Source organism: Electrona antarctica, assembly GCF_951216825.1.
Source record: "Electrona antarctica genome assembly, chromosome: 4".
Classification (NCBI taxonomy): Eukaryota; Metazoa; Chordata; class Actinopteri; order Myctophiformes; family Myctophidae; genus Electrona; species Electrona antarctica.
Window position 1 is genome coordinate 18918978 of NC_136809.1, and position 27806 is coordinate 18946783.

General features: G+C 42.6%; 2 protein-coding genes across 2 annotated transcripts in view; one reads left to right on the forward strand and one right to left on the reverse strand.

Moving 5' to 3' along the window:
- The window catches only part of stx8 (syntaxin 8), an 81662-nt gene extending 79517 nt beyond the window's left edge, over positions 1 to 2145 (forward strand). Inside the window, exon 8 of the mRNA XM_079498767.1 lies at positions 564 to 2145. Within this exon, the coding sequence (XP_079354893.1) occupies positions 564 to 628 (65 nt within the window). The 3' untranslated portion in view covers positions 629 to 2145. The remainder of the gene's footprint in view (positions 1 to 563) is intronic.
- Positions 2146 to 7088: 4943 nt separating this feature from the next.
- The window catches only part of ntn1a (netrin 1a), an 80869-nt gene continuing 60151 nt past the window's right edge, over positions 7089 to 27806 (reverse strand). The window contains exons 4-6 of the mRNA XM_079498766.1: positions 24897 to 24950; positions 12166 to 12240; positions 7089 to 7652 (exon numbers count right to left, since the gene is read on the reverse strand). Coding sequence (XP_079354892.1) covers positions 7324 to 7652; positions 12166 to 12240; positions 24897 to 24950 — 458 coding nt within the window. The 3' untranslated portion in view covers positions 7089 to 7323. The remainder of the gene's footprint in view (positions 7653 to 12165; positions 12241 to 24896; positions 24951 to 27806) is intronic.

Here is a 27806-nt window from a genome sequence, read left to right on the forward strand (position 1 = left end):
CCTGATCAAGGGCTTGGAAAATGAGCCGTGATCTGTAGCGGCTCCTTACCTCCTGCAGTCGCCTTCTCTGCCTTCTGCTGTGTGTGGAATCTGCCTAAACTCATGTTTGGGATGAATATCTCTGCTGTCGGGGAGAAACCACCTAACTCCAACATGCTCATTGTTCAGGAAAACGAAAAATATACATTTTTCAGGAAATGAAGAAAACCTTAATATTTTGTATTCAATGCAATACTAGTGTCTCATCAAAGTTGGTATTGTTGTGACTTTATAGAGTCAATTGTTTTGTTCAAAGCACCTTTTAATCCTTTTCATTAAAGGGTGTTCAATAGCATTGATTATGGAAAAAAAACAAAATAAAAAAACAAAATAGAGTTAAGTGGTTTCCTCCTGACAGCGACGATGTTTTAGTTTGGGTGAAAGTCTCCAATTCTACATACATCTTCTATTATGACGCTAATATGTTTTATTCGTATTTTTTGTCCAAACATTAGCTTGAATACATTTGTATCGATTGATTGCATTGATTCATTAATGTTTCTTTGTCTTAATTCCTTCTACAGGGATGCTGGTGGTGATTGTGCTGTTGCTAATAGCCATCGTGGTGATTGGCGTGTGGCCTGTGTAGCAAGCGGGAAAAGACGGTGAGCATGAAATTGATACCGGAGCTGTCGCTGGAGCTCTGTTGCTGGAGCTCCGGTATGCCAGAGAGGAGAACCTACGGGGGAGAACGCTGGATTAAACCCTTCACACCTGCAGCACGGCATGCAGGGATTATTTCTGTTACTCACAAACTCTTCGAACCATCTCCCCTTTTGCAATATGGGCTCTATGCAGTATGCACACAGAATAACTCGTCCTACTTCCTGGGCCCCTTCCCTACTTCCTTCAGAGGTGTTACCGATGATACTAATTAAGGCTCTGTTCCTTTCTGGTCAAACAGAGTCAGGGTGCTGCTATTGTGCATGTTAACTGGAAACACTCTGCTACACCGGTGGGTCTCAAAGTGTCCTTGTGTGGGTTCCAAATGGCCCCGTACGGGCGTGTACAGTATCTCTTGAGTGTGTACAAATGAAACCAAATGGACCTTTACAGGTCTATTTGGTTCCATGTGTACACTCTCAGAGTTATGGGGGTCCATGAAATTAAAATGTTTGAGAACCACTGTACACTAAATGGAACAGAGCCTTAATTAGTTCCCACTGCTAACTTCTGGCTCGACTTGACTCTTTTTTCAAAAGTACCCTGGTACTTTTTTGGTATCACCTCGGCCGAGGTTCCAAGCGAGCTGTGGCGATACCAAAAGGTAGCGTGAAAACACTGCAGACTTCCGTCTGGCCAGAGAGAATTGTCACTACCGGCACGTCAAATCAGGATAGACTCCTCTATACTGCATGGAAGCTGCCGAAGAACTGTGTAAAAACTTTATACTCTGCTTCATTCCCCCTTTGCCTCATGAGGCGAAGGGGAATGGAGTTGAGTTTTTTAAGGAACCAGTGACTGCACACAGTAATGTTTTTAATAAGGTGTTGGCCGGGTAGTGGGCAGTGCTGACCCTACAATAGCGTCTCCTTTAGGGGAGTTTTTCTTTGTTTAAAAACAGTACCGCTCAATTTAACTTGTCCTGTGCAAATTATATGTCTACTTTTGAAGTTGTCAAATGTCTGTCTAGATGAATCAATCACACATTGAGTGGTTTTACTATTTAAAGGTATATTTAAAGGTTTGGGGTTATTTTGGAATATATTTTTTTGCCTAGGTATAGTGTTGACTTAACAGTAGGGACCTCCCACACCAGTCATAACTCTGTCCGTGGTCTAGTCTGAGACTCTGACTTAGTACTGTGTAATTCCACTAGCTTTGCAACACGCTCTCTCTCACTCACACACACACACACACACACACACACACACACACACACACACACACACACACACACACACACACACACACACACACACATCACACATTTACTGTAGCTGCCATAATGTTAGCATTTGTCTTGGGGCTTTTATAATGTTTATAGAATAACACTCCGCCAAAACAAACACGGTCGCGTTGCTAACGCGACTGTTTTCCCTCCTTGTAAATCAACGCAGCCTTAATGGATATGCTGTACTTTGTAATAAATAGCCGTTAACAGCCCCTGGACTCCTGGCTGTCTGCGTTTGTCCTCACTACACGCTCCTGAGGGTTGAGTTTGTTTTGCGACACGATATTCAGCTGTTACTGTCAGTGTCCTGTGAGTGTGACAAGTTGTATGTCACCACACTTGTCTCAATGCCTTGTGAGGACTACAATAATTCTATCTTTTTCTGAGATTTTGTCATGTTGAAAATGCAGAGCGGTCATGACTAGTGGTGTAACAATATATTTTAACAGCGATACGATACGTATCACGATAGATGGTTGACGATACGATACATGGACGATATTGGTTCATTATGACGATACGATTCAATGATTTTAAATCGATACAGTAACTATTTAAAATACATTAACTTTTTAAGTAATTAAGCCCCTCTTTTTCATTTTTCTTCAAAGAATTGCTAAATACCACACACACAAATGTAGTATTGATACAATCAATTACATCGCAAAGCGATTCAATACCGATTATTTCCATTGCAAAACGATACGATACATAGTCAATGTTGCCGTTTTCATTTCGATATACTTCGATTCTTGAAATTAAAATCGATTTTTCGATGCAGTTACTATATCGTTACACCCCTAGTCATGACCCATGTGTGTCTTACTAAGGGCTGTCCCCGACTAAAGATATTTATAGTCGAATCTTATTGGCCAAATGTTGTCTATAGTAGACTACAGGCAGCTACATGGGATTCCTTTTTTTTATGCATTAGAGAATCATTCCATTTGGGCTGTGGGGGGTGCTTATGATTATGTCTGTTTTGACATCATCTTGCTTGCTTCCATCCATCCATCTTCAACCGCTTATCCGTAGTCGGGTCGCGGGGCAACAGCTTGTGTGTTTCTACTACTAACTCATACATGAGACTGGTGGTAGTGCTTGTGCATGTTTCTGAGTTAGCCATTATTTATCTAAAACAGACTTCAGGTCAGAGTAATGATTCCAAGCAAGCGAAACACTTTTTTCCCCCCTCCAATGTAACAAGAGTTTATTTCAACTGAAAATGAGAATTTAGATCTACCAGGTTGGTGTGTTCAGTAGTTATTATTTCCTTCTTTTATGACAACCATTTAAACAACCACAAACAAGTAAAAACAACAAACAAAAACAAATAATTGAAAAAGACATAATAAAATCCACAATGTCTCGTGTCATTAAATATATTCATATATAATAACCATAATATATTAGTACGCATCGTAAAACAACATTGCAAAAAAAAAAAGAAAGGAAAAAAAAAAGTCTGCAATCGTGATAGCTAAACAACATTTACAATTCATAGTATGAACACAAAGTAACACTTTGACAGGTCTGTGGATAGCGTCGGGTCAGGATCACTGACAGGTCTGTGGATAGCGTCGGGTCAGGAACAGTCAAACCATTGCCCTGGAAATGGATCTAAAATATACACCATGGGTTTACAGAACGAGACGAGCACGGGATGAGATGTCAGTGGTGGAAAGTAACTAAGTACATTTACTTAAGTACACTTTTGAGGTATTTGCACCTTACTTGAGTAGTTCCAATTTCCAATGCTTTTACTTCCTCTCCACTGCATTTATTTGAAAACTTTAGTTTGATTATTGATACAAAACATACATTAACCATTTCAGCCCTATACATTTCGGCCATTTGAAAATAGCAGATCTACAAGCGATGTGACGCATTGTGAGCTTGTATATCTGCTATTTTCAAATACATTTTGTGATGTATAATGAGTACTTTCTACTTTGGTACTTTAAATACATTTTGATACCAATACCTTTATACTTTTACTCAAGAAAATACGGAATTCTGGACTTCTAGGCTACTTGTGACAGAGTATTTCTACATTGCAGTACTTTTACTTAAGCAAAAAATCTTAGTACTTTTTCCTCCACTGTGAGATGTAATTACATACAACAGGAACATTTACTTGTAATGCAGTGTTCTATAGCAATGAACATTAACATAAATATACTAGTATGTATACAAATATGTGAATATCATCTACTGTATGTATTTTGTCTTTGCAAGAGACAGCTCATAGTACCATGTTGAGGCACTGCCTTTTTTTACTTAATTATAGGCCACATATGCTCGAAATCATGAATGTAGTTAAAAACGGTAGTTTACAAAGAAACACGGATTAACTGCGTTGAGTTTTTATTAGAAACCTTTTTGAATTATCGTGAACTAGAGGTCATTTCAGTGCATCCAAAAAGAACTTTGAACAGGTTTTTGAGATATTCCTAGCAGAAATGGAGCGGTTACACTCAATGGGGCCAAAAACCAATGTCTGTGAAGTCATATCAAAGTCAAATACATTAATCATCTATACATTAAACTGTGACTTGAAAATACAGATTATTATTATTATTATTATTATTATTAATATTAAAGTCCTTAGTTCTAAGCCCCATTGATTTCCTCTCCGTTGCGAACATCTTCTCACAAAGCCTGCCTCTACTACTGTAAATCAAAAACCAAAATGCTGGTTCAGGTTTGCGATAACGCAGAGGCATTTATAAACCTTTACCATTGAGATCCCTTTAGGGGTGGTTCGATTGGTCTGAAATAGATGCGAGGTGCACTTTTGAATTAATGTCCTTCAGCAAAGCCCAGTGCAGAGAATTACTGTGACGTCTCAATAGGGAACTGCAGCTGTTGAGTGCTCATACAGTACAGCTCCCTACAGAGAAAGCACAACCATGCATTGTGTGCTCAATGAAGTCTAATAGAGCATGGCTGGCGTGGCATTAGCTGTTCTCTTCTCTACCATCCCAAGAGTAGCTATACGAACCTCAACCAGCACGCCAGAGCTTTGAGGGACCTGTTCTGTGACCGTAGTTAACATTGGTAATGTTGGAAGCTCGACAGGCTAGTTTAAGGAGAAACGAAGAGGATTTGAAAATGACTTGCTTTACACCTTAAGTATAAGTACCTTTTTGTTGTCCTTTTTAAAGGAACGGTGAAAGAGAAGTACATTTTTTGTTGCCTTGTTTGGTAAGCAAATTCTCTCTATTGTTTAACTGCCCTTTGTCCTTACTTCCGAAAACTACATAGACTGTTTAAAATCCTCTTCTCTCTAAAATAATAATAATAATAATAATAATAAAACTGCCTATGCAGATTTAGTGGTCAGTAGCCAAACCCATTTTAGTACATTAGAAGAAGGCATAGATCAATTACAAATATATTTGACATTCTAATAATTTTTAATTTGTGTTTTCTTACAAAAAATGACATACTAACAAGATCATAGAGGGCAAAATGTATACATTCTGTTAAAAATGCTATGCTGGGTGTGAGAATACTTTTTCTAAGAGGCAAATCGCAGAAATGTGTATATTGTTGGTCTTCAAATATTATGCAAGTTAGAAGTGTTGTTTCATTCAATCTGAGTACAAAATGTATTCTGTCCTCATTCAATTCCAACGTTTTATCCTGTAGTACGTCATGTACTGTTTTATCCTGTAGTACGTCATGTACTGTTTCAGGTCATTCTTTGTCAGCTCACTATTTTGGTCTCATGATATGGTTGACACATGATCAAGTATAAAAACAATAATGATACATAGTCATTTAGCAATACACTGTAATTTACTCGTATTCTGAGTGAAAAAAAAAATTGTGAGTTTGTTTGATTTGGGAAATGATCTTAGTATTTTGTAATTGTACCGTGAATTGAATTCACCATTGTCATGACGAGATATTAAGACCTGCTGCAGTTGCAGAGAAAGCAAAAAAATGTAATTTAATAATAAAAATATACTATTTTCAGCAGCACCTCTTAGTGAATCGAACATTGCAGCTTTGTCTAGGAGGCATTGGCATGCAGGGTGATCTGTACAATAATGTACATGGGAGAAAAAAAAGAAATTAAATGAATTCAAAAAGATGTACGACGGCAAATCGGTCGAAAGGGACGTGTCAAATGCCATTTTAATCCTTTGTGCGGTTACCAGAAAATGTCCATAGTTTTTGGTCGCTTGCTAATTTAAATCTGATCAAATCTTGACATTGACTGTGGGATGTGGTTGTTTCCTGGCATACTGCACAGCCATGGCAGGGCATGGCAGGGCCCATTCTGACTGTGGGATGTGGTTGTTTCCTGGCATACTGCACAGCCATGGCAGGGCATGGCAGGGCCCATTCTGACTGTGGGATGTGGTTGTTTCCTGGCATACTGCACAGCCATGGCAGGGCATGGCAGGGCCCATTCTGACTGTGGGATGTGGTTGTTTCCTGGCATACTGCACAGCCATGGCAGGGCATGGCAGGGCCCATTCTGCAAATACCTTCTAAACCAGTAGTTCTCTTCACTTTCAAGATTTTAAAAACAAAATGCTCAAAAATAACAGATATACAAGCTCGTATATCTGCTGTTTTTGAACAGCCAATGCAAAAAAGAAATAAGAAAAAAAAAATCTAAAATGACACTGATGCTTTCCCGGTTTTAATGCGTTAAAAAACAGCTGTGCATTTCTGACGCTTGGAAATAATATTTTATGGCACTTTTGTTTTTTATTAAACGGAGCAAATGCACATCTGTATTTGTTTAATGTTAGTGGATGAAGAATTGTACCGTATTATGAGCAGTGAGGGTTTTTGATGGGGAGAAAAAGCTCAGTTCTGCTCAGAAAGTGAAACTAAGGAGGCTAAATTGCAGTGGCCATTCAGTGGCTTCATCTCCATTCAATTCTATTAAAGTGTTCATCTGTATCATTTCTTTTTGTACCAGCAGAGGATATTCGTTCAATCGGAGTATAAAATATATTGGATTCATATTGAGATATTAAAAAAGATGAACACAAACAACTTTATATAATAAGGGGTGCAAAGTCGGCAAATCCACTCGAGATAAATCTCAAAGGAAAATAACCTGTGAAACCAAAATCTGCAAGGTGAGCTCCTTCAACAAACAATCTGCAAGGTGAGCTCCTTCAACAAAAGTTCACGAAAACAAACAAACAAAAAAATCATCCTAAATAGTTCTCTTCATGCTTCTATACACGAAAAAAGCAGCGACACAAACAGTCTCTTTTCTGTCCATATTCTTTCTTTCACTTTTTTTGTTGTTACGACCCACTCCTCTTCTCAATATGTGTTCTTTTATTTCCCTCTCTAATGTCCTCCCTCCTTCCCGAATCCCGGCGTTCCTCTTTTCTCCTCTCTCCGGGGCCTTTTCACGGCTTCTTGCACTTGCCTTTCTTCTCGCGTTGCTGGAACTTCCTCAGCCGGCGGGCCCACGTGTCCCGCCACTGGATGACCAGGCTGCCCTTGTCCGCCACCACGCCGCTCTGCCCGGGGGAGTCCTCGTCGTTGCCCAGCAGCAGGTACTTCTTGCCGGGCTTGACCTTGGGACACTTGCAGGCCACGTCCTTGGCACGCACCCACAGCAGCTGGTCGCCGCGGCGGATGCGGCTCTCGCCCTGCTTGTAGACGGAGATGATGTTGACTGTGAACTTCCACCACTCGCCCGCCTTGTCTGCCTTCAGGATGTGCACCTGGACGGCTGTGGGTGTAGATAGGGGAATAAGGGGGTGGTATGGTTATTAGGACTACAGGTCGTTTCGAGCAAGCAATCTGATTGGTTGAAACAGCCATCTAGCTGTGCTTAAACGACCATGATGGAACGCCTAATCAAAACATAACAAATCAGCCGTGAGTCTCGCTCCTCTCGCAGAGCAGAGCCGGCTGGGTGGCCTGGGACATTTGCGGTCGTATTGGCTAAATCTGGCATTAAAAAAAATATGAATTTTCATTATGAATGAGTTGTTTGTTTTTGAGGTTCAAAAATTGAGTTAGGTGGTTTCCTCCCGACAGCAACTATATGTTGCGTTCACACGGGCAGATGCAAAATATGCAAAGATGCAAAGATTCACAGCATATTTGTCTCTTTTGTATCTGGAGTTGAAGGCAGTTCATCCTTCATGTCACTGGCTTACATTGACAATGAATGGTAGACTGTATCTTTGCTGAAAATGGATGAGATTATCATGCTAGAGGCGGTGGAACTACCAGCTTTACGTTTAAGTTGATAGCAAACATTCAAGTATGATGAGCATGCAAACACATTAAAAAAGAACATCCACTGACCAATAACCCAAATATATATACTGTATATGTGCAGATTAATTTAGCCTGTTAAAAACAATCAAGCATATTGCTATACGTGTCAAAGGCAAGCCATATAACTATTGAACAAAGGTGATATTTTTTTGTAGGTTTGTATCTTTTGCAGCAGCTACAAACGTGCATCTGCATGTCGCTGGCTTACATTGACAATGAATGGTAGACTGTATGTTTGCATCTGCCCGTGTGAACGCAGCAATACCGCAGCGTCCTAATGCATTGAAATAGATCATTCTTCTGTACCAACGCACGTGAATATTATGATAATTGCATCTTTCACAGCAAGTACAGAGTAAGCTATTCACCATGCATGCCTCAAATGCTGCGTCAGCGTTTCACTGTGACTGTAACCCACTAGTTGGCAGCTTCAGCTTAACTATTATGTCAAGATCATACATTATTCACTGAACAATTTATACAGCCCAGATCGTCCAGCCTATGACCTGCTGCTCTGTGTGAACTGACCGTGGCTCTCGGAAGCCTTTGAGCCTGTCTTCCAATGGCCTCTACAAATAGAATAATCACTAGCTTCAGTGTTCCATTAGCTTCTAGTTGGACTATCTCTGAGCCAGAGTGCTTCTGAAAGCCTCACAGGTCCATCTATTATTGGCTCTGTAGAATCGTTGAATAAAAAATTGCCTTATTTCCTTGCTTGAGGTCAGGTTTGCCAAAATGGGTCAGATTTACACCCCACATGCTCCAAAATTAATTTGCAATATTAGCTTTGACATAATAGAGGCTATACACATGCATAAAGTGAGAGGCAAATCAAGTGGCAAAGTGAGTTTAACGTTGTTTAATGCAATCGTGGCGTTCCCACATAACTTCCGGGTATGATGATGATATCACACGCGTATACCCTCACAATGCATATCAAACTAGACAATTACAAATATTACGGTGTAGGCATGTAACGATTCACTCAACTCATGATATGATTGGAATCATATCATGAGTTCACCATACGATTTTTCACAGACAAATTACCCCTTTTTTGCCATCTGGGCCTCTCTACCGGCCACTCTACTCCTGAGCCACAAATCCAGCATTTTCTCTTCTAATTTTCTTCTCTTATGACCTCTTATGGTTTTGGCAACAAAATGCCACAGTTGTGGTTGTTGACTGATCGGGCAATTTGACCTAATGGTGAACTCTGCCCTCCTCCATCACCCTGCCTCTACCACCTGTGACCAGCGGAAGGCGCTCTCTGTTTGTGTTTGGACAACAGAAGAATACAGTACATGGCCTAACATTGTGCTGTCTGTAAATAGTACTGAATAGCCTTTTGTTGATGCTTGGTTCTGTTGAGCAAGAGCAGTTATCCTTATGACTACATTTGAGACAGAAAGCCCCTAACTCCCCCCGTAACCACAAAGGCAACACAAACACTCCCACCCGCTGCATGTCTTTCAATGAGTTGGTCTTCATATCGACCGCAGTAGCTTGTAGCATCACTGTGCTACGCAGCGTGTAGCCCCTGCTCTCCTGCTGCTCTATTCAAAACAGCCATAAACTATACCACTTTCTCCAGCCACGCTACATTATGTGAGTCCATGTATCACTGTCTGTGTGGCCGTGTGTGGCACACAGGCCTTTGGGGATATTATGCTGGTATATTGGTCTGGTTTGTATCTAACAAAAACATTCCTGCAGACTATTGTTTGGTACTGTAGCTGTTTAAGTGGGCCTTTTTCTGGTTCTCATCGTGTACACGTTAACTGTATAGACCCCTGGTGAGAGAGAAAGTGGATTAGGCCTCGCTCACAGGGAGAACATGGCAGTTGAAACTGCTGGGGAGTAATGGATTAGAGGCATCATTACAGTAACCAGATTATAACAATATCAGGTTACAATTCAAGTTGAGTTAGAAGCTGGAAGAAGTTACGGCATGATTTAAGAAGCCAATTGTTGACACCAAATGTCATTTTGATTATCCTTATGCCTGATTTCTACACGGTTGCACACCAATGTCATGCACCGAATATAGCCAATCTACAATCTCACACGCGTTGCGAGCAGGGGTCATTAATATGTCCGTCCACAAACAAATGTGTCCGTGGCAAAGACTTGTCTTGTCCGTGGCAAATGTTTTGATTTTCTTTTTTAGAATTCTAATTTTATTTCATTTTCAGTACCTGGCCCAGTATGAAAGAAGCCTTGCTTCAAGGTTTTGCAACATAACTGTTTGACTCCATTGTGTTTGTCACGCTCACACACCCAAATGACACGTACAGACTCAAGCATTGCTGCTGAGGAGGACAGATTCTTGTTCAGGGAAGGTGCCGTGTTGGGTTATCAGTTATCACTCATCGACGCCAGCAGTTCCCGTATGCATTCATTTCAACATGGCCACCACATGCTACAGTACATCAGCAGCAGGGAGGGAACCCCACCCAGGTGTGTATGGGGGTACTACTCAGTACAGTGTTGAGTGATATTCTCTCCTGCTTGACAATAGGACGTCCCATGTTTTTGAGGGCCGCAAGCCCCTCCAATGCATGGCTTTTGAAGATTACAGTATGTCAAATGGAAGTCAATTCATATGGAAGTTTGTTTAGGGCCGTTATGACATTAATCGTTTGTCATTCAACTCTATGGACTTTAATGTTTGCTTCTGTTATTTCATGTTTGTCTTATTCATTCCCCTTCAAAAATCAGCATGCCCATTCGGGATTCGGAATCTATGGTCTGAGGATATTACAACGTTTTGTTTAGATCACTTACCGCGTAAATCGTTTGCCAGACACTTTTATGGACTTTAATGTTTGTTTAGGGCACTATATGACATCATGTGGCCGCTATAAATACAGTGGGGGCCCCTCACTTCACACAAGTGTGATTTTTAGACACATAAGTAGGGGAGGTTGTGGGGGTGGAAGGTTAGGGGTGTGTGTGGGGGAGAGAGAGAGGAGGTGTCGAGGTCGAGGCCCTAACTCCCTAAATCCAAGTGGAACAATGGGCCGGCCTGTCAGTCAAAGCTGCCGAGGTATGTATGTATGTATGCATGCTGCAGGATGCTGGCGCATGGTTGACCAGCTTCCACAGAGAGCCTATGACTTCAATCATGGAGGGGGGGGGGGGGGGGGATGGAGGAGGGATGGAAGAGGGGAGAGAGGTCACACGTCTCTCATCCGCACCTTGAATGGACCACAGCGGACAGGACGCTCACAGGAATGCTGTGTGGGGAATGGATTGGTTTGGGGTGCGTGCGTGTGTGTGTGTGTGCCTCTAACATCAGAGGGGGGGTTTATCCTTCTAATAAAGGTGCTATATACCTATACTGTGTGTGTGTGCGTGCGTGTGTTAAGTCCACACACACGCTGTCTCACACTGTGTGCGGGCGTGCACGTGTGCGGGCGTGCAGACTTAATGAGGTCCTCTTGGAGATCACCTACTGTCCGTCACACTGACTTTGCCTCATCCGCTTTGGTCCTAAATGCCCGCTGGGCTGTCAATCAAGGAGATACCCCACTCCTCACTCTATGCCCTCCCCCCCACCCCCCACCACCCCACCCCACTCCCCCAATCACTGTGTTTGATGCTTTGTCTCCGTCCAGGGAAAGACAGTAAGCTGTCAGTAAGAACGCTTCTAGTGAAGACTATCTAGATACCACAGTAAGGACTGCAGCGACCCACTGGGTTAGACTGGACATGTTAGAGCAGTGCTTCCCAAACGTTTCAGGTCAAGACTTCCTAAAGAGAGACCAGATGTTTGCCCGATACCCAAACTAGTGAAAATCGCTGTTTTGTTTTGTTTTTTACATAGTTCGAACCCATAAAAATCCCATGTAGCCGTTTTTCGTTTTTTCACAATGATCAAAAATGTGAATGTCTTCACTCACTGTAGTCTTTCTTATAAAATGTAAATCTGCACATTGCATGTCTTCACTCACCGTAATCTTTCTTGCAGTATTTCTTCATGTTGATCTTCAGCTTGCCCTTGGAGGCCTTACAGTACGACTCGCAGTCTGAGAAGGACAGGTCGAAGATATGGAGCAGGTGGAGAGAAAAAGACAATCAGAGGGTATTATTATGTCACAACGACAATAGCCGATCTACAAGGCCACGACGTGTGCACAGCGCGACACATTGTGGCTATTTGCATTGTGAGACACCAGCGCACACAACTGCGAAAGAACTATAAATCATCCTTAATAGTTAGCAGCACATCTTATGGCTCTGCCCCGCCCCCGGCTGATGTGTGTGTGTGTGTGTGTGTGTTGCAGTGGGGTGGGGCGTTAGTTCCCCTTAGACCCCCCTGACCCTGTCTACCACCCCTGTCCCTGATGCTAAGGACCTCTGCACTGAGCTCATGGTACCACCAAGAAGTTTGGAGATCCATACAAATGACCCACCCACGGCTTATTACCACCCCACCCCCATCCACCCTCCCACACCACCCATTCCATGTCAATGTTGGACTGATTAAGGCCTGTATACTATCCCCCACTAGTACTCCATCCTCCCCCCCCCCCCTTCTCTTGTCAAATCAGTGCCTCAAAAAAAGGGAAAAAAGAAAAACAGGATTCCTTTAAGGCGCCTCCAAGGGATGTGTCAAGCTTTTTGCATTTATTGCCGTGCGGAGGGGGGGGGGGGGGGTTGGTCGGGGCAAGCGGGGCAGGGGTTGGCAAACTGCGATGTGCTGATGTGCTGGGGTGGGGGGGGGGGGGGGGGGGGATCACTGACACACAAAGGGAGGTCAGGAAAGAAAAAATTAGCCATCCATGAAGCGCCACGCGGGGCGGGGGGGAGGTCCACTCCGTGGCCATGAACAAATAAATACCTCACGCAGGCACAAGTTTTTTCTCAAATTACTGCCCGTCCTTCAGAGTCACGCAAAGGTGCATGCTTTGCTCAACGTACATCGGTGCGTGTACATGTGTGCCGTGAGAAAAGAATGCACATGCATGCATGGATACATACGTAACTGTGCTGTACAAGATGCCCTTGCAAAAATAGAGTTGTCTTTCAAGATGGTTCAAAAAGCTCATAAGTGGTCATATTATTTGCCAGACAACGTAAATCTGCTGTTTCATGTGTTTTTTTTAAATAGATGGTGCAAACCATTCTTGCCAAGGTCCCGCACGTGCACGGGCGCACACACACACACACACACACTTACACACACACTTACTTTGTTCACCAAATCCATGTACTGTGCGTGTGTGTGCCATATATTATTTTTTTTTATGATGGATTATGGGGATGTGCAGTTCACTACAGTTTATCCCTAGCACCTCTTTACTGGTTTTAACCCCTGCAACCCTGAAAGCTTAAAGGGCTTCAGCGACTGCCCTAACTGGCTGTGCTCTGCTGTCACAGCGCCAGCCGTGCTCTCACAGTGCTGGAAAGTATAAGAACCATGTTGTACCTCAACATGGTTCATTGTACTTTACTTCTACTCTACTACATCTCGGTTCCAAATATTGTACTTTTACAACACTACATTTATTTAACTGTAGTTACTTTGTAGATTGAATATTATTACAAAACATACATTAACCAGTGGTGGCAGTGGCTCAGGGGTAGAGTGACCGGATGGGAACCGCAAGAGTTTTTAACTCCCCCAGAGTTAGTGTCGAAGTGTCCTTTAGCAAGACTCTGAACTCCTAATTGCTCCCGATGTGCAGGTTGGTGTCTCTCAAACTAAATGTAGGAAACCAAAAATAAAACTATGTCTGCGACCCACATGTGGCTCCCTCCTGACCCAGTGTTTGGCAACCAGTGGACTAGGGATGATGCTCAGGGATGAGCCATAGAAGCAGTGTTGATTTAGCAAATTTTGATTTTAGTCATAGTATAGTCTCTTGAATAGTTTTCATTTAGTTTTAGTCACATTTCGCCGGGTGCAGTGGCATGCGCCTGTAATCCAAGTTACTGGGAGGCTGAGGCTGGCGGATCGTTTGAGCTCAGGAGTTCTGAGCTGCAGTGGACTATGTCGATCGGGTGTCCGCACTAAGTTCGGTATCGATATGGTGCTCCTGGGGGAGCCCGGGACCACCAGGTCGTCCAATGAGGGGTGAACCGGCCCAGGTCGGAAACGGAGCTGGTCAAAGCACCCGTGCCGCTCAGTAGTGGGTTCGCGCTTGTGAATAGACACTGTAGTGCAGCCTGAGTAATACAGTGAGACCCAGTCTTTAAAAAAAAATTATAATAATAATACGTTTTAGTCACATTTCAATCATCTGAAATGTTTTAGTCGACTAAATATACGATCTTAGTTGACTAAATCTACAGTTTTTTGTCGACAAAAATGTCGACAAAAATGATCTGCTATTTTCAGAGCGCAACAACCCGAGCAACCAAATATAAATGATATAGTCTTCTCCTCTAGTCTCTCCCTAACATTTTAGTCAAAATTGTCAATATATTTAGCCTTAGTTTTAATCATACTGTAGCTTAGTTTTCATTTAGTTTCCATATAGTTTTCGTCAGTGAAAAAAGGTAGTCGACGAACATTTGTCGTCATAGTATTAGTCGACAAAATCAACACGAACAAACTGCATTGTTGTGAGCAGATCTCCTCCGCTCCATGCCTTCAGTGTCCTTTTATGCTGTGTGTGAATGAGGTTGCCAGGGCAACACGGCAACCAGGAAATATGTGTCCCGAAAAGGGAGGCTATGGGCTGGAGAATGGATACTAGTAGACAGAGCCTTTGCTCTGTCTACTAGTACATGGAAAGCTTCATAGAAAGAAAACAGAAGAGTCGCTTTAGAAAGAGCTGTGTGACGAGCAGTGGTGTAAAGTATCTAAGTACATTTACTTAAGTACTGTACTTAAGTGGGGCAGTGGCTCAGGGGTAGAGTGGCCGGATGGCAACCGCAAGGTTCCCAGTTCGAACCCCAGAGTTGGTGTCGAAGTGTCCTTGAGCAAGTGTGTGTGTGTGTATGGGTGAATGTAATGCACAATCTCTGTAAAGCACCTTGGATAAAGGCGCTATATAAATGCACCATTTACCATTTAAGTACAATTTTGAGGTATTTGTACTTTATTTGAGTATTTCCAATTTCCAACTTCTGCTCCAATTCATCTCAGACAGATCTACAAGCTCACAATGCATTGTGATGCGACACATTGTGAGCTTGTATTGATCTAGCTTGCAGATCATTTAGAACTGCTATTTTCAAAAGTTTTTATACATTTAAAAACTTGAAATGGGACATTCTGCACAATGAGTACTTTTATTTTTATGCCAATACTTTTGTATTTTTACTCAAGTAAATTTTGAATTCCAGACTTTTCAGAGTATTGATACTTTTACTTAAGTAAAAAAAATGTTTCCACCACTGGTGACGATGAGACGATGATTTCAAGTAAAACAACTAAACAACATCAGCCAAAAAAGGCAAAGTAAATAAAACGAAGTACGTATGTATCTGCTGTGTCTGATTACCATGTAAATAACAGACGAGGGGGGGCATCGTGGAAAGGCGTCTTTGTTTTCTCATAACCCCCCCCCCGCCTTGATGCCATAGTAAATGCTCCCTTTTGATAGCCTCTCGTTCCCCATTAGTGTACCCCCTGAGACGGCATGGGCCAGGGTCCTGCTGAGAGTACCCCGAGATCTCCATTTAAGGCCCGGCGGTCCCCTACCGTGAGGACAAATGTTCCCTTTGTGCGCGGGCCACAAGCAGGAGAAGTGGGGACGGCGCTTGTTGTCTCTCCGAGCTGAAAGTGTGCTTTGCATATTCCGAGTAGATGTAGTTACCGGTTGTTTTGTGTGGCTGTTATTTCAGAGGTTTGAGAAGGAGTAACTGAGAGGCGGACCTTTGCCTCCCGAATCAAAGTCCCGCAGAGACATTTGAAGCTAATCGTTTCCACTTGAGATGCGTCCTGCTCAGTGGTGGAAAGTAACTAAGTACATGTACTCATGTACAACATTTTGAGGTAGGCCTACTTTTAGTATTTCCAATTTCCAATACTTTTACTTACTTACCACTACATCTCTGATCCAAATATTGTACTTTTTTTTTTACTTCACTACATTTATTTGAAAACTATAGTTACTAGTTACTTTGTAGATTTGAATTATTATTACAAATCATACATTAACCACTTCAGCCCTATTTACACATTTGAAAATAGACGATCTACTGGTCACAACGTGTCACGTTGTGACACATTGTGAGCTTGCAGATCTGCTATTTAGTACTTTTACTTGTACTTACTACTTAAGTATATTTTGTTACCAATACTTTGTACATTTACTTTGTACTTTTACTTGTAACATTGCAGTATTGATACTTTTACTTAGGTAACAAAATGTAGTAGCCTACTTTTCCACCACTGCCGGTACATTGATTTATTTATTTATTTGAAAACTTTAGTTACTAGTTACTTTGTAGGTTTTGAATATTACAAAACATACATAATTAACCACTTCATTTCGGCCATTTGAAAAATATTTGTATACATTTGAAAACGTGAAACGGATGAGTACTTTCTACTTTTGGTAGGCCTACATTTTGATACCAATACTTTTGTACGTTTTCCAAACTTCCCTCCGTGTTAGAACAATAGATAGACAGGATCGCTGATGCGTGTCCTGTTCCATGGCCACTAGCCTGGCCCAGACTGTCTGCTTTCTGGTCTAGAGGGGCGGGTGCCGGTCGAAAACAGGCGGTGGATCCTACTGGTTCCCCGATCTGAGCACCCGCCCCCCCCTCCTCCCCTCCCCGGTAGAAAACAGCGGAGAACACTGACCTCACCAAATCTGGAGTGACGCGCCTCTGTTATTGGTTAGGCAAATATACAAGGTAGTGGGCTTCCTATGCCAGATTTTACAATGCGTTTCCCGAATGCGAAGGAAAATCAAAGCCTGGGTAGCCAGGCTTCATGGCCACTACTATGCCATTGGAGCTGCCAGACAGAGAGGCTGCAGGGCACTGGTACAAGGAGGTGTGAATGCGTGCCCAGGAGGAGGAGGGCTTTTCTTCCTCACTGAACCAGACTGATTGAGAAACAAATTGCAGCAAATAAAGCATGTAATTAGATTAGAGAGCCCAGTGTGCTGCTCTGCTCCACTCTGCTCCGTACGGTGCTGTTCTGTGGTGTTCTGCCCTGGGCTGCTGTATGGGACCAGAGAGAGAGATCTGGGCCTCGTTCAACAAGGGGGGGGGGGGGGGGGGGGCGTACTGGAGAACTGTTTCCAAAACAGTGGATCGGGACCTATTTGTGGGTCACAGATCAATCATATTCCAAAATATATATTTTCTTTTATAAAAAAAGTGTAATAATTTTATGCTTTTAAAAACAAACAAATAATTCTAAGAAATTCCATTCCAAATTCTACAACGATCTAAAGATCAGCTATTTTCAAATGGCCAAAATGTATATAGGGCTGAAGTGGTGTATGTTTTGTAATAATAATCAAAATAAAAGTGTCTAGTAACTAAAGTTTTCACATACTGTAAATGCTGTGGAGTTAAAGTACAATACAATACTGTATTTTATTTGGATCCGAGATGTAGTGGAGTAGAAGTATTACTAAAGTTGTACTTAATTACAGGGTGGGATCGCTGTCGGTTCTCTGCTCTACATGTAAAGTGTCTTGAGACAACTTGTTGTTACTGAATTGAGTAATTGAGTACTTCAGTAAATGTACTTAGCTACTTTATTACACACTGTGGTGGTATCATGGCACCGGTCTCTCTCTGTTGGCCGTGTTCACCTCCCATTAGGTCTCTCTCTGTTGGCCGTGTTCACCTCCCATTAGGTCTCTCTCTGTTGGCCGTGTTCACCTCCCATTACTGTAACTGATGAGTTTCAGCCCAGAGACATCGGACACTCCTGCTGACTATTACCAACTCTACACACACACACACACACACACACACACACACACACACACACACACACACACACACACACACACACACACACACACACACACGCGCACACACAGACTCCTGCTGACTATTACCAACTCCATAGACACACAGAGGGAGAGAGAGAGTGAGAGAGAGAGAGAGGAGGCGAACGACTGCCAAGAGCTGTGTGTGTGAACGCCAGGAAGTAAATCAAATGCAAAAAGCTTTCTTCTATCGGCGACGAAAACTGTACGTAGATTTCTTTTTTCTTTCAGAAAATTCTCTCTGTCTCTTTCTCTTCGTTTGTAATTTCTCACAATTTCTCTCTCTCTGTCTCTCTCTCTCTCTCTCCCTAGTCTCACAAATTTCAACATGGGCCACAAGACTCATGGCGCTGACGCATGATTTATACGTTGCGTCTTGCTCAGAAAATAGCCGATCTGCAAGCTCACAACGCGCCGCAGCTGCGGCGCGCTGTGAGCTTGCAGATTGGCTATTTTTGACGGGGGAACACCGGCTCGCATCCAAGTTTAAATCAGGCACCGAAGCACAGAGAGGATCGAGGCACCGCCGGCTTCTAAAAAACAGGGCGTGTGGAGCGAGACTCGCGTCCAAAACATTTCTAAGGAAGGGGAGGAAGGAGGGGTCCCACCGCAAATCCAGATTACTTCCAGGCCCAGACAGATCGACGCACACACATAACGGGTGACTCGCGGCCCACACACATACGCACGCACGCACACACGCACAGACACAACAGAGGCTTATCATCCACATCATCATCATCGCGGTCCCTCCCCATTATCATTAGTTATTTTCTGTATATATATCCTGACCGGACAGCTATAGGCCGGCCGGCCCATCGCGGGGTCATCGGCGGTTAATCCCCAGCACACACACATTGCGTTGCCATGCAGACATCTCTGTCACGACCCACCCGTGGGAGTGGCGGACTCACTCGTACCATCCGTGACCTACCAGCACAATATGTGTTTTGTCTGGGCCGCGCCGTCCAAGGTATTCGCTATGCATTCCAGCCTTGTCTGTGTGTCTATGGGGCGGTCAGGGGGGGGGGGGGGGGGGGGGGGGGGGGTTGAATGCAAGAGACAAATTAATATCCACTCAGTTTGACCCCCCCCTTCCGAAAATCCACCCACCCCCAGACCCTCCATTCACTCCACCCCCCCTCCCCCCCAAAAAAAGAGACACAGGGAGGCCACCTGCCTCACAGCTGTCGACCGCACACCCGCAGTCATCTACACACAAGAATTGAGATCACGATTCTCACACGATTCCCATTTTTTTCCCATGAAAATATGTATTGCGACCATAGGTCGCAGTTACTATGAAAACCTGCATTTACCGTCAGTCGTCTCAATCTCGTGTTGTGTCACGCCTCCATATATGGTCACATCTCGTGACACGTCACGTACATCACGCCTCATGACACACTCCATATATGGCTCCAATCACAACACTTTCGCGGAGAATGTAAACTGATTTGTAAAGCATCAACGTAATTTCCTTGGGCGATACTTCCGCTAAAATCCCGCAACTTCCGCCCAAACAAATGATAGTCTTTACAGCGTAGGTCTTGCCCAGGGTGGACAATACCCTAATACAATTCATGTTATGCCCATATATGGAGATCCCTGATGTCATCATTATTAAGCCCATATATGGGAATGTCAATATATGGCCATATTGTGACAGTCTCATCATAACCAGTGTGGTTGCTGCAACACGCGTCACACTTGCAAATGAACCAAGTTGGTACAACACATGTATCTCCTTATGTTGAGCTGACTATCATCACCTGGATCTCCATGAAGATCACGACACTGACCTCATCAAACCCTGGATAGCCATGTTTTGGCTACATCTAGCTACTTCAGCTACATCTGAGATGGCGCCTGGTGCATCGCTAAATGTGCTCCGTTGCTGCAAATCGCTGGGCGCTCTGATTTAATGGTCCTAAATACCCCCGGGCGTTCGTGGTGTTAATAGTTTAACTCCTGCTTTTCAACTGTGCCATATTAAGAAGCTCTGTTGTTTCAACGCGCCCTCAGGGTGTCTTACTGGTTGTCTTTAGTCTGTATAGTTGCTGAATGTGGTACCTGGAGCCAACTACTGTCAAAGTACTTGACTTTAACCTCTCTTAAAAGAATCCCTGGCTAATAAGTCAAATATGCCTTAAAACATTATACTTGCCCTCTATAACTAAAATAAAAAATAGAAACACTTTCTTTCATAAATAAAGAATATTTCACTCAATAGGAACTGCTCCTGTCGCATATGGTCTATGGAATGTATGGATGGAATGCATATGCTGGAATGCATATGCTAATAAAAACAACTTAATACTTAATACTTAAGGATAATATGAGCATCAAAGCAACATTTTAAATACTTTTAGCACGTGCATTCCATATATTCCATAGAGCTGAACCACACATGGACATATGACATCATCAACTTGCAACGGGAGCAGTTCCCATAGTGAAAGATAAATATTTAAGTGTTTTTATTTTATTTTTTACAAACTAGTAACTAAAATAAATTGGACAGCGACTAGTGCTGAACGATTCCTGCTCAAATTTAGAAATGTGATCGCATACTGTAGGTCTCTGAATCTAGATTGCGGTCTTTTTTTGTTTAATTGTGCAGTACTATTTCTCGGTTATACCAATTCACACATCGTTCTATTTACTATGGCTTTATTGGAGGAAGACCAATCCATGATCCCTCCCATTCCCTTCTTTTCTCCTTGTTCTTCTTCCTTACATTGTAACCGTCATCATACAGGTCCATTTGGTTTCATTTTACGCTCTCAAGAGTTCAATTATCTTTAAACATCCGCATTACTTAATTTACAAGAAGTCTACACAATTAAAGAATGTAGAAGAATTGTTATTTTGATCGTTTTCCTGTTATCTCTCCTATGGTACCACTTCAATACAGCATGGAATTGTGGACAAAATATTATCCAACAATAACAAAATATACTGTAAGGCTAAATCTCATCAAATGGTGGTCCGTGACTCAAATGTCGAATTAATAATGGGCCTTGATACGGAAAGGGTTGAAAACCACTGTTCTAGATCTGTCCCAACCTCTCCACTATCTCTGGCTTCACAAACACGGACAAGGGGAACTTTAGTGCCTACTTTTAGGCTCGAGGAGAAGAAGAACGCACAAAGTCGGACCGATGCCCCGATAAGAGGACCACATCTGTTTGCAATCCCATATTGGATGAGATCATAGCCGTTCAAATACCATGCATGTTGTCTAGAGTTTGGGGTTTTAGCTTCGGGACCCCTCGGAGGGAGAGCCAGTAATGTAATGTATGCATCCTCTCTGGGCCTCGAGCCTGGGTGGTCCGTGGGGACCCCATAGCTGCCCCTAAAATCTGACGTGACTTTCGATGTGTCCGTCAAGGTGCTGCATTCTGCATGTATTCTCAGTGACATGGGTCTTCTCCGGGCAGAGCGACCATTAGAGCAGTGGTTGTGAACCCCTTTCATATTAAGGATTTATTCGCCATTTGAGTCACGGACCATCATTTGATGAGATTTAGCCTCTCAGACCCAAAACCAAACGCAAACGTTGATCAAAACAATTAGTTCATGCAGATGTTTAACAATAATTTAACTATTGAGAGCGTAAAATGAGAGCGTTTAAGAATCAAAGATCTATAAGGGTCCATTTGGTTACCAACTCTTCATCATGGCTGCGGACCACCTGGAACCCCCTCAAGGACCACTGCATTAGAATGGGGGGTCTCAGAGCTCTTGGTTGTGATTAGATTACTTCAGCCACTGTTATTACAGTTTCCTCCTGAATGTTTACATTGGTTCAATGATATGGTTTTATCCAGTGGCTCTTAAACCTTTTCAGGTCAAGGACCCCCAAATTGATATGTATACTATATTTGCATGGCCGTGGACGCCCCCCATCTAAAAATATTTTCTGCAAGGGACCCCCCCCCCCCCCCCCCCCCCCCATGAGACAATTCTGACAGAATTCTCACTATCTTTCAAACGTTTTTCGAAAATAACAGATCTGTAAGCTTGCCAACACGTCATGATGCAACGCGGTGCAAAATGTAGGCTTAAAGTGATTCACATTAATTGTAGCTTCATGTCGCTGGCTTCCATTGAAAATGAATGGTAGACTAGACTGTATCTTAGCATCTGTCCGTGTTAACGCAACATTAGAGTGAGGAGGACTTTAGACAGGTTCTAGAGGCAGGCAAAACATTGTTTTTACTGAGCCACAAAATGACGTGAAGTCATAATGCAGACTTGTTTCTGAAATCCAAGACACAAGAATGTAGCACGTAGCATAAAACGGAATGCAAACACTTTTAGGCAGTGGTGGAAAGTAACTAAGTACATTTACCTAAGTACTGCACTTAAGTAAAAAGTATTTGCACTTTATTTTTATACATTAGAAATTTAACTGGAAATGGGACATTCTGCACAATGATTACATTTACTTTTGGTACTTTAAGTACATTTTGATGCCGTTGACATGATGGCATGATGACATTTTGAATTCTGGACTTGTAACAGAGTACAGTATTTCAGAATTGATACTTTTACACAAGTCAAAATTGTCAGTACTTTTTCCACCACTGCTTTTAGGTCTGCTTTGCATTTGTTCATTTGCTCAAGGTGATAGATACGGCAACCGGGGGGGCATTCACTCCGTTACCAAGAATTCCCCCCAGTAAGGCGCAGAACCGTTCCTATACGCCCCAGAAAGTGGACACATTCCTGACAAGGAGGGTACAGAGAAACCCCAGATATGGTTACAGCACACGCCACCCACAGTGCAGTCTGAAGACAAAGCGTGAAACAGGGGGAGACCAAGGAGTCGGAGGAGAGAGATGGAAAGAGAATGGAAGGAGGTGGAGGAGGAGAGAAAATAGAGATAGAAAGAGAATGGAAGGAGGTGGAGGACAGCGTGCTGTCAATCGGAGCTGTCAAGGAGCATTAGAGACGTCAGAGAGTCGGACAACAGCTGCAGGAGCTTCTCGCATGCTAGGTTTGCATGTGCGAGCGGCCAAGCGTGCGCGTACACACACGCACACGCACGCACGCACACACTAGGCCTCCCGTGTACTTGGAAGGCACAGAGTGCTATACCAGCTAGCCAGATGACTTAACTTTTTCCACCGTGAGGCCAAAGGACCAAGTATGCAACCTATGTTTGTGCATTCCAGTGGAATTTGAGGAGTCACTTAGCCCAGTGGTTCCCAAACCTTTTTTCAGAGGACCCATTTTTTTAAGATGACCCAATTCCCAATACTGTCTTTACTTGCCTAAGCACAGAAAATCCTAATTCACACTTGTATGTGGTTGTAAAAGGCATAAGTAGCTAAATGCTTGCTTTACTTAGCAGAATATTCAGATGATATACTTATTAATATATCCAGAACCAGGCCTGGACTGGCCACTTGACACACCTGGTGGCCCAAAAAAATAAATATGCAAATATGCAAAATATATATATATTTTGGTGACCCAAATTAAATCTCCCACGACCAGTCTTTGGGAAACAATGACATGTTGCATTTCTGATGTGTTTTTGCTTTTGTCATCTTATAGATCATTGACTTTTGAGTGTAAAAAATGAAACCAAATTATTATTATTAAATTATTGTTGTTAAACATCTGCATTACTAAATTTACAATAAGTCTATACAATTAGAGAATGTAGAAGAATTGTTATTTTGATTAACGTTTGCCTGTTGTCTCTCCTACTGGTACCACGTGACATCAATACAGCACAGATTTGTGGACAAAATCTCATCCAACTAACAAAATATTCTTTAGTTTTGGGGTCTGAGACGCTAAATCCCATGAAATGGAGGTCCTGGGCTCAAATGCTGAATAAATAACGGGCCTTGATATGAAAAACGTTGAAAATCACTGCCTTAAAATACCAACTTGCAGTAGAAATCCCCCACTTTGCGCCAGAGAAGAGACAGACAGTCAGACAGACAGGAGGGATGTAATTCAAGTAAACTAGGCCCCCATGCTGTGGTCTACACAAACACCCCACTGCGCTACAGTTAGACAAATTAATTGGCTCAAGTATGAGAGATTAAAGGAGGCTTATTCCAGGGCCGCCACTAATTGATTTCATATTCATGAACTCCTAATAAGAAGGGGGAAGGCTAGAGGGATCCAATTTACTGTGCACTCACTCACTGTGAAAAAAGATCTGTGGGAGAACTTCCCATGAGCCCAAACTTATAAAAACTGTACAGATTTGTCCTCCATAATTTTGCCTCGAGACATGATGCGCATCAGCCAGTATGCATCGCTGGTTAAGAACTAGCACGTCTCTGATTAAGAACTATAGCACCACAATCTGATATTTAGTGGGCAAAAATATTACCTGACATACAGTGGTGGAAAGTAACTAAGTACATTTGCTTAAAGTACTGTAGGCCTACTTAAGTGCAATTTTGAGGTATTTGTACTTTACTTGAGTATTTCCAATTTCCAGTAGCCTACTGCAATGTGACACATTATGAGCTTGTAGATCTGCTATTTTCATAAGAGTTTTTAAATTAGATATTATGCATAATGACTACTTTTACTTTTGGTACTTTAAGTGCATTTTGATGCCAATACTTTTGTAGTTTTTTACTCAAGTACATTTTGAATTCCAGTATTGATACTTTTACTTAAGTAAAACAATCGAGTACTTATTTTTTTCCACCACTGCAAATATGACACTATGAGGTGGATATAGCTGTGGTACTCATGAACTATGAGGTGGATATAGCTGTGGTACTCACCGGAGGGTTCTTCTGTACTGCTAGCTGTGGTCGTAGGAGGTGCGACTGGAATCTCTGCTCTCATCGAAAAAAATACAACAGAACAAACTCAAGTCAGTTAACTATATTGTAGTGAATGAACAGCCACATCAAAATTGCCCCGTAGAAAAAAAATCTTGATATAAACGTACCGTATATAGGAGGCCTACATGTAAATTTGAGAAATTTGTTTATGAAAGGGAATGTTTCGGGCCATGTGCTGCAGGTAAATTGTTTTTGTTTTTCCAGCAGACAAGCTTTAATCTGCCACTACAGTACAATGTCTCTCACAGCTACAGTATACAACAGGTTCTTTATTCTCCTAGGTGGAGATATATCTGGGAGATTTAAAACAAATAATCAAAAGGGCAATGTAAGATCTGAGGGCAAAGTGGTGTGAAATATGTAACCGTTTCATTCATACATATATTTATATTTCACACTGCGTACACCTGTTATCGCAAAAAAAAAAAGAAGTGTCGGCGGTTTTGATGTCCCAAGACTTGATTCTCTCAGCCCTCCTTCATACCCTGTGTTGAAGTCGCACGCTGGTAGGAAGTTGACACTAAGAGAAGCCATGCACGAAGATATTCCTCCTCTTATCTCCAAAGGAGCATGGCGGCAACAGAAGATACAAAACACACAATGCATTTTTTGTTACTATAGACGGGGGAGATAAGAGCCCCACCAGAAGGGTTTTGTGCAGCGCGGCGAGGGGGTAAGCGAGGACAAAAGATGGCAACACAAAGACATACCAAAGAGACACCACATACACGTGAAAGAGATGCACGACACTGAGGAAAAAAGCTTGGCGAAGTTGTGAAGGTTTTGCTCGTTCACTAGTTCAAGAGTTTGCGTGTTAAGGCAGAAAGAAAGAATCAAGTCTTTTTGATCAAAAATAAATCTGCCTATTTCGGGCAGTTTGGGAAAAGGCCTCCTGTATAGTTCCATCCTGAACATACAGCAATGTACTGTATGTAGTTCATCCACCATGAATCCACCGTAATCACGCACGTGGCCCCATTGATTGTGGATGGAATCAGGCTTTTTCACATGAACAACTGCTCTGCGTAATGACAAGAATAACAATGGGCTCTACGCACACATGCCATTTTGGAAAGAACTTGGGCCCCTTCCCTACTTCCTTCACAGGTGTTACCGATGATACTAATGAAGGCTCTGTTCCATTCTGGTCAAACAGAGTCAGGGTGCTGCTATTGTGCATGTTGGCTCACTGGAAACACTCTGCTACACCAATGGGTCTCAAAGTGTCCTTGAGTGGGTTCCAAATGGCCCTGTACAGGTGTCTGAGAGTGTACAAATGGAACAAAACGGACCCGGGACCCATTTGTACACTCTGAGAGTTATGGGATCATTGAAATGTAAAAGTTTGAGAACCACTGTACACAAAATGGAACATTTCTCAGCCTTAATTAGTATCATCGGTGAAGGAAGTAGGGAAGGGCCCGGAAGTAGGAAGAGTTATTCTGTGTGCATAGAGCCCATTGCTGCCAAAACAATGGTGTCTGAGGCCCGGGGTCGCTTCACTGAAGTCTGATTTTTCTATGTCATTGTCACCATTCCGCCCATCCTCTAATCGCAAATCAGTGTTCGGCATCCACGCGTGCTAGTTCAATTAATGAGCCAGTTTCTCAGAGTTGACTTGTGGATTTATGGCTTACACAATGCTGGAAGGTATATGTGAAGTCAGAGGTATAACATGACTCTTTGTCAGAATTCCAATTGGCAAGGCCCATTTGGAGGGGCTGTTAAAAAACGAAGATTACCGAGTAATGCTGAGAGGAACTCCAGCGACTTGATCATCTCTCAGGGATCTCTGCATGTGCAACACCTCCGTTCTTATGTGACTTTCCCAGGGAAATCAAAGATATCCAATATCCAGTAAGTATATTTAATTCATCCCTTTGTTGGAATCGAGCCAAGCCTATAAAAGATGGGCTTTTAATCCCCCGGCATCTAATTATATATTGACAAAAGCAGCAATTAAGACATGTTGTTTTGAGAAGGCAACAAAGAGCCAATTAAAGTCCAGGCTTTGTGGTTCATGGTTCTGCAGTCGCCATTGGCATAAACTACTCCACTTGTATGGGATGCTACCATAAGAATCTTAAATATTGAATGCTTTAGTTCAGAGCCTGTCTTCAGGCACTGAAATTGTGCAAACCAAATGGACCCACAAAGGGTGTATATGTGGCTCCATTTGTACACTATCAACACTGTATACAGTGTACAGAAGGTGATTTTTGACTGCAGTTCTGAGGGTTGCTTGACTTTTAAACGGATGGTGGGAAACGTACCTTGAGGAAAAACGAGTTACACTGTGCAACCTAAGCTTCATGTGGTTTAATGTGAGATCCGTCAGGGTTTAGAGGTGATGGGTGCGAACAGTGTTCTGGGCATAGGCTTTACTTTAGATTTATGGGGCTTGAACCTGTCGACAAATTGAGAAATCCGTGGAAGAGGGTAACCTTGGGGGGGCTCAATTAAATGGTGTGTTTGTCTAAGATATACATTTACTGGTCAGACTGCACAGTCAGACGCTAAGCGCTTGTCTGAGGAAAAGCAATGGAGGAGAAAAACCAAATAATTCAGTTTGCAGTGTATATTTGGCCATGTTTTGTCTAAGGCAGGTCTGAGTGTGTGTGTGCTTGTGTAAGAAAGTGACCTTATCCCAGATAATATTTTACTATAGAGGGTTTTTGTTGGGGGTATCAGATGAGTATATATACAGTTTATATACCTGTATAGAGCGTCGCAGTCCCGCCTCCTACCCTGGACCAGGAAATGAAATCCAATGCATTATTCTCATAGACATTTCTTAAAGTATTTATTTAAAGACCGTTACGCCGCGGACAAAGCCTACTCGAGTCG